This window comes from Dasypus novemcinctus, chromosome 10 (assembly GCF_030445035.2).
Source record: "Dasypus novemcinctus isolate mDasNov1 chromosome 10, mDasNov1.1.hap2, whole genome shotgun sequence".
Taxonomy (NCBI): Eukaryota; Metazoa; Chordata; class Mammalia; order Cingulata; family Dasypodidae; genus Dasypus; species Dasypus novemcinctus.
The window spans coordinates 29482111-29490606 of NC_080682.1; the positions used below are offsets into that span (position 1 = coordinate 29482111).

Sequence of the window (8496 nt, forward strand, 5' to 3'; positions counted from 1 at the left end):
GGGAGTAAAATGATGGTTGAAATAGGTAGTTGAAAAAGAATGTGAGTAGACAATTTATGACATAGTGCTATTGGAGAATGATTATGAAAATGCATTGAAAAATACAACAGGATTGCCAAGAAGTGTAATTCTATAAAAATGAGATCAGATGGCAACGCTATAGGTCTATCTACAGTAGTTTCAAATGCCTGCAGCATCTGCGCTTGAGCCCAGATACAATTTAAAGAAGAGGTAATGAAATCCAGGACGGTAAAGAGAAATACTCATGCTAAATTTATCTTTTTTGCAATTGAAACACCAAGAAAAATTATCAGAAGAAAATCTAACTGAATTGATGGAATTTGTTCTTTTGGAGTTTGCTGATATTTCCATTTCCAGTGGTTTCTATTTTGATTATTCTTCGTCATCTATATTATTGCACTGATGGGCAATGGAACCATTTTCTGATAACAAAACTCGATACTACTCTCCAGACCCCCATGTATTTTTTTCCTTTGCAAATTTACTTTCTTGGAAGTTTGCTATGTATCAGTTACTATCCCCAGAATGCTCTTGAGTCTTGGGACCCAGAGAAGAAGAATTCCTTTAGCTGCCTGTGCTGTACAAATGTACTTTGTCCTTAGGTTGGGAGCCACAAAGTGCCGCCCTTCTGGCAGTGATTGCCTGTGACCACTATGTGGCCACTTGCAACCCACTGAGCTATCCTGCAGTCGTGAACCAAAAGGTGTGTATCCAACTGGCCACTGGCTCATGGATCAGTGGAATTTCAGTCCAGACAGGACAGACCTGCCAGATTTTTTCTGTGTTTTTTTTTGGGTCTAATCAAATAACCATTTTTTTCTGTGATATCCCCACAATACTCAAACAAGCCTATGGAGACATCTTTGTGAATGTAATGTTTATCTACATAGTTTCTGTTTTGTCACAGTTCCATTCCTATTAATACTTTTCTCCTACACCAAAATCATATGCACAATTTTCAAATTACCTTCATCCTAAAATTGATCCAAAGTCTTCTCTACCTGTTCATCTCATCTTATGGCTGTAATCTTATTCTATGGATCAGAATGGTTACATATTTAAGATCCAAAACAAGTCACTCATCAGGAAATGACAAAATGTTCTCTCTTTGCTATATCATTGTGATGCTCATGTTTAATCCCATGGCACAGTTTAAGGAACAAGGGTGCCATAATGGCACTGAGAAAATTTTGATGTAAATAACTTAGTTTATTAAAGAATGAATTATATTTACAAGAGATATTTTCTCATATTTTGTAATGAAATTTCAACAGATGTTTACTTTTAAAAATACTTATTTTCTGAAAATACAGTGGCAATTATTTCCAGTGTATGGAATTTAATTTTGAGAGACCATTCTAAATTGTTTTCCAAATTACATATGTATCAGCAAATTGCAAATCATTCCATTAATAATTCTATAATTTTATTGTGCAGCATCCGCTCTAAAGAAAACCTTTTGATAATTGTCTATGTAATATAATCTACTAGAATGTAGACTCTAATATATCCCTTATTGCAGATGATATTGTCGGTTGTCTCATAGTTGTAATAGACATTTTATAAACCAGGTTAACAATTGCACGAAATAAAAATAGACATCCAGATTTTCCCAGCAATGACTTTCCAGAATTCCTTGTAGGAAAAAAGGACCTAAGGTCCTTTCAGTGAGGATGTAGGTTAATAAAGATGATGAAACACAAGTCAATATTAGGTATTTTATATATATATCATATTAAAGATTTCTACATAATGCAATACTATGATTTGATCAAACTAATATTATTTAAAATATATAATTAACAAGAGCATGGGGAAATTCACACTTTTTTATATGTGTATTTTTGGAGATGATAAAAGGGATAGGAAAATTGGGAGAAAATGAATAAACTTAAAACAGTTTGCTGTCTGATATAAATAGATATCATGCACATATCTTATACATGGGTTACACAGATATTCACATTAACATTGATGAGTGTGAAAATAATCATCAAGTTTTACTTGTGGATATTCAAAGTAAATTTTTCAATAATTTTTTAGTTTTTCTATTTTGAATTTTTAGTGTTTACTACAGTGAACCTGTGTTCTCCATATAATTTAAAAAGCAATAAATCTGTGTTCATTATAGATAAGGAAAAGAATCGTAGTTAGTTGTATGTTTTATTTCTCATTTCCAAGAAATATAATTGATCTCATGTTTTGCAGTAACCCATGCTGACCTAATGAATCCTTCATATATGAAGATATCCTGTTACGAGGAAATACAGATAGAAAATAATGTGGTGGAACATGTATCGGCTTTTAAGGCTGTTCCCTAGAAATGAAGCAAGTCAGTGCTGTTCACATTTACATGGACATACCTAACTCCAAGTGCATAGGGAAGTATATTACTACTTTCTACTCAGAACAGTACTGCCAGAATATATATTATCCATCCTGATGAGAAACTCAAGAAGAAATTATGTACCCTGCCCAACTGCAAAACAAACAATGAATAAATAATTAAGAATCTTGGACAATACACCCATACAAAATTAAAAATTAAAAATTAAAAAAGTAGAAATTATTAGAGACAGGGAATATTTTTAAAATTGTGCGCATAATAACAAAAACAATGCCCAGAAAATTTTCAGACACAAATTGTGTGATTTCTGAAGCTATTAAAAGTTGAATGGTGTGAGAGAGAAACTGAGAAATCCTATCATTCTCTGTATTCCAGTTGTCAAATATGGAAGGAAAATTTGTTGTTTGAAGAGATAACTAACAAGAGGTGAAATAGTATTTTAATAACATTAATCACTGTAACTGATGTGAGCTACTTTAGGTGTTTTTGTTTTTGTTTTTGTTTTTGCAGAGAAGGGCAAATGAGGGTTATGTTCTCAAAATACTATTATTTTGATAAATAATGAAGTCTCTCACCCTTTAAAAAAATCAATGGGCATAAATTTAAAAACTATTTGATCACCAAATTAGGTAACATAAGCAAAAATCTAAAGCAACTATCACTTTCAGTGATGACAATGTAACAAAAAATTTATTGGCACCACCACTCATAAAATATGATGAATGCATTCAGCTAATGTAAGTACTTCGGAAATTATGTCTTATCAAGGTAATCTTTTGTTCCTAGTTATTTTGAATGCAATATTCACAACCTAATTCACCTACAGTGCTAAGAAACTCATTTCTTCAGAAACACAGTCATTTATTTGCCTTCCTGGACACAAGTCAATTGATAAGACACATGGGGAGAGTTCTACAGTCTGTGTGGAGTCTTTACAAGATTACATATTTGATTGGAGAAAGAAATTACCACAAGTATCTTCAGTTTGAATCTGGATTTGAACCTATTTTTTTTTTTAAGAACACATAGGGTATACAAAGACAATTTTTCTCTATTCCTTCCTTTTGTAAATGTATATATCTATTATTATATAATATATTAACTTGGAATAGTAATGTACTATATAAGCCTCTTTTATTTATAAAATGCTGCTTTATCTGTCACATAAAAACATTGAAAATAAAGCTTATTTTTTAAGGTGTTCAATAATTAACAGAGAACACATATAAGGAAATAGAATAATAGAATTGGATAAAAAGGGAAAGCGATCACATGGACTAAAGTTAAAATAAGAGATCAGAAACTACAGAAATGATATAAATAAGAATTAAGTCTGTGGAAATGTGATGACTAAAGCTCAAAAAGGGAGGTCTGATGAAATCACATGCCAAAGGAATATATATTTAATGTATGTTTGCTCGCTCTTTTTATGTAAGCAGATGATAGGTTGATAGCTAGATGATGATAGTTGATTAAGATAGATAATGTCTATGTTGCCAATATATTTGTGGACTTTCATTCCTAACTTGTTTCTTTCAAATAATTACATTTATATGGACCAAGATTGTCATACATATGTAGAGATATATATGATATACCTTTGAGAGTCAGTATTCTTTGACAGCAGAAATATACAGCACATGGTGAGTCAATCTGTAGATTGCCCATATATTTAATTTTCATATTGGGAGTATATGCAAACTTATGAAAACTGTTTTATATCTTATATCAAGTAAAAGGAAAAGAGATGTGAGGAAATATTTGACATTTACTCTTATAAAAGCAGTATGATCACATTTAGAATTGTGAGTAAAATAAGATGATTAATTATAAAAATGATCTGATTTCCTCTGTTGTAATAAGGAATGACAGCAGACAAATATGAGAAATGTATTTAAAAAAATAAGTGGCTGGAAAATATTTCAAAAAGCTTTGAAAATTTATTGATGTGATTTAAGAACAGATGAGAAATAGAAGAAAATGAAGTGGCCAATGGAGAATTAGTTTAAAGGTAAAGTGCACCCCTATGTCTATACACACCAAGGGGACCTGGGAGTCCAGACAGTAAATAATATTGATTCTTAACTATCCTGAGAAGCCAAAACAGCACACATAAGTTCAGGAATGGATGAACATTTGGAAATCATTATAGAAGAATTTGCATTAATACTGTGTATCTTCAAATGATTTCAAGGTTTAATGGATAACCTTAATTCTCTGGCAAACTGGATTTTGTCAAATGCACCCTTCTCCAATGTTCTTGAATTTTTCAAGACTCTATTGATCCACAATCATCAATAAATATTCAAAATATTACTGTTAGGTTGTCAGTGTTATTAAGCATTTTTATCATTTTATAGACTGTGAAATTGAGGCAAAAATAGTTAGAGTGTCTCAAGAATGCACAGTTTTTAGAGTAAATTGAAACTAAAAAATTGATTCACTGGATTTCTGGGCTAACTGTATTGATTACACTGTGCCAGTTGCTTGTCTAAGATTTAGAGTAAAGAGTAGCACTCCAACATTATTGCAATATTATTTAATATCACCATTATGGTCACCATGGAATATATATTTAATTATTGTTACATGCAAACTACATGAGGTAGATTAAGGTATTTGCAGTCATACATGCATAAAAATAAAGATGATATAGGATATCACTTTATCTGATGAGATCTTAAAAAGAAACCCTGAGGAGTGGATATGGTTCAAGAGGTTGATCCCCTTCTTCCCACATGGGAGGTCCTGGGTTCAGTTCCAAGTGACTCCCAAAAGCAAAAAAATTAATAATCAAATGAAAAATAAAAAAGGAAAAATCTCTGTGGTTGCCAAGGTAGTTTGGTAGTTGAACACTGACTTTCCACATACAAGGTCCCAGGTTCAATACTTGGTCCAGGTACCTCAAAAAAAAAAAAAAGTAAGTGAGATCTTGTAAATGAAAAATTAAACTCAAACCAAATGCTGTAGATAAAATTGATTACACTATCTTATACAGAGAAATTAAAGGAGCAAATATCTACATGAAGAATCAAATTTTTGAAGTTACATACAGTAATTTTTATATAAATGATATATTCTGAAAATAATAACAAATATACTTAAAATGGAGATTTTCAGTATCCTCAATTCACACATTCAAACCAGAAAAGGGGATGTGAAGTGCAATATTGATAATTTCCTACAGTCTTTATTTTAGCCTGTTATGATATGGATAATTAACAACTTCATGATTTTACCTCTACTCTATACTGAATTAAAAATGAATAAAACAAGGAAAAGAGAGGCAAAATTAGATACAACTATAAACACTAATTTAAATATAATTTGTAGGTAGGTTGTGTAAGGCATCTTCAAATTGTATAGATTTTTACTTGTGATAATAGTTAATTTAGTGTCAATCTCTGTATTAATTTTTTATTCAACCCTTCTAAGCCTTGGTTTGTTCTTAAATTAGCTGTGAGAAGAGTTTTAATGCCTTTTGCACTGTAGCTTTGAGCAATTAAGAATTCTGAGGAGTTGGAAGTGCATCACTGATACATGTGAAAGAGAGTGATGAAATATATTGAAATATGATTATGAATTTGTGTCAGATATTTGATATTCAATTATCATACATTCAGGAAAGAAGTGGGAAGGAAAACCAGATTTTTCAACTCCCTCTGGAAAGCATGAAGGTGTTTTTTCAATTCATACTGAGGAAAGTAAGATGAATTTAAACCCTTTATTCTATTTTAACATTAAGTTTTATAATATAACTTACAATTTATTATTTAGTCCTCTGTATACCTCCTAAATAAATTAGTGTATAAGCACCATAAATAAGTTATAGTTGCTTAGATACAAATGTGAATACAGGCCAATCAGAAAGGTAAGCACTATTTAATTGAATAATTGTTAATTAAAATTCTAGGAGTTTTCTAAGAGTAAAAACTTTTGAAAAATGGATAAATTTATAATTTGAAGTAAAAAAGGAAGAATTTTCCTATGGAAGTGAGCTTTTGAAATCCAATTGATTTGCTTGTTAAAGATGCAGTCACAAATTACTTTGGATTGAAAACATAAAATAAATGACAATTTTTAATTAGCATACTATCAGAAAATGGAAATTTATTTCTGTGATAACAGGGAGGTAAATCTGAAATTGACTAGTATGATCCTCTTTCTGTTTTCCTGAGTAACAATTTTTTTAGTGTTGCAATCACTTCCTTATTCCTAAGGCTGTATATGATGGGATTAAACAGAGGAGTCACAAAGATGTAGAAAAGAGAGAACATTTTGTCATTTCCTGAAGAATGATTTGATTTGGGCCTCAAATATGTGATGGCACCAGGACCAAAAAATAAAACCACAACCGTGAGGTGTGAAGAACAGGTGGAGAAAGCTTTGAACTGACTTGTGGTTGATGGCAACTTTAAGATGGTGGAGATGATTTTGATATATGAGCCAAGTATCAACAGGAAAGAAATCATGGCAAATAATATGGTAACTATATAGACACATATTTCATTAAGTGAAGTGTCACCACAAGCCAACTTGATCAATACAGGGATGTCACAGAAGAAATGGTTGATTTGGTTAGAACCACAGAAAGGCAGTGAGAAGACCTGGTATGTTTGCCATATTTGAACTGGAATTCCACTGATCCAGGAGCCAACTGCCAGCTGGATACATGTCTTTTGGTTCATGACTAGAGGATACTGCAGAGGATTACAAATAGCCACATAGCGGTCATAGGCCATCACAGCCAGGAGTAAACATTCAGTGACACCCAGTATAAGGAAGAAGCACATTTGTGTGGCACAGCCCACGAAAGAAATGCTTCTCTTCTGAGTCCAAAGGTTTGCCAGGATCTTGGGAACAGTGACTGACACATAACAGATTTCCAATGCGGAAAAATTTGCAAGGAAAAAATACATGGGTGTCTGAAGAGCAGACTCTATCCTTGTAATTATTATTATAAGACCATTTCCTATCATGATAAATGTGTAGATGAGAAAGAAAATCCCAAATAGGAACCCCTGGAGGTTTGGAAGGTCAGAAAATCCCAGGAGAACAAATCCCACCACTGAAGAGAAATTGCCTTCTGCTCTTTGGTCTCTGTGTAACATCTGTGAAAACAAATTTGAGATACAAAAATCACTTTATGTGCTTGGGTTGAAGTTTTCTAAGCTATAAAATAAATACAACACACTTCCAAAATTCACAGTCCCTAAGGATGGGTTCTATAAAATCATCTAAATTTTATTTTAAACAGTGGCTTAAAAATGTCATTCTTTCACCTAACATCACCCCTAAAAATATATTCCTATCTGGAATTACGTGCACTGATGGATGACTATATGTTCTTCCTATTTGTATTGAGCTGTGTAATGGTGTATATTGTTATTCAGCTTTGATAATCAAATTATCAAAATTGGATTATTATTAGGTTAATAAAAATTAAAAATAAAATAAATAAAATAGAAATTATTGCAAATACATTGACAATTTTGGTTGGAAATTCTTTCCCCTCAGTTCTCCACTTTTATGCTATTTCTATGTCAGTAATTGTATGTATTGTTATTTTGATTTGTTTCCTGAGTGATTTTTAAAAGCTACTTTATTAAAATGTTCAATGAATAAATTAGAACATTGATCACACTGTGAGATCTCAGTGAATTTTTGCATTCTAGTATTTCTTGTAGTGATTTTATTTTAGATGGACAAAATCATAAAAAATTGAACACCTGAGGAGAGAAAAGACATCAACTTTTTTTAAATAGTGGCATTGCATTTAGATATTAATTCTTGATATCAGTTGCCAATTGTTTAATCATGATTAGAGTGAAAGGAGAAAATTAGAAAGGTTTGTGGTCCAAGCAGAATCTAGAATCAAATCCAGGCTGTCTTTTCAAATCTGCTCTTATATGTTTTGCTTGGCATGTCTTTCCTCTTTTATGAAAGTGCTCTGTGAGTTGTACATAAGTCCCAGTTTCTAATTCAGGCTCTTCTAGATGATCCAAGTCTTTCCTGAGCTCTCTTGTCTTCCCAAAACACTTTTGATATTATTTACTGTGTGCTGTTAATATAGGAACAGTTTATTTCCAAATTTTACTTGTTCTCTTTCTCACTCTTTCCCTCCCTTT

At 31.8% G+C, this 8496-nt stretch overlaps 1 protein-coding gene and 1 pseudogene across 1 annotated transcript; one reads left to right on the forward strand and one right to left on the reverse strand.

Annotated features, from left to right (window-relative positions):
• The first annotated feature begins 265 nt into the window (after positions 1-265).
• On the forward strand, positions 266-1215 carry LOC101416323 (olfactory receptor 10AG1-like; annotated as a pseudogene).
• A 5301-nt stretch (positions 1216-6516) lies between these two features.
• Positions 6517-7479, reverse strand: LOC101415894 (olfactory receptor 10AG1-like). Its single transcript, XM_004466644.3, has one exon. The coding sequence runs from the start codon at positions 7477-7479 to the stop codon at positions 6517-6519; it is 963 nt and encodes a 320-aa protein (XP_004466701.3).
• Positions 7480-8496: the final 1017 nt, after the last annotated feature.

Coding starts and splice junctions, on each gene's coding strand:
- LOC101415894 (XM_004466644.3), bottom strand. CDS start 7,479: ATGTTACACAGAGACCAAAGAGCAGAAGGCAATTTCTCTTCAGTGGTG.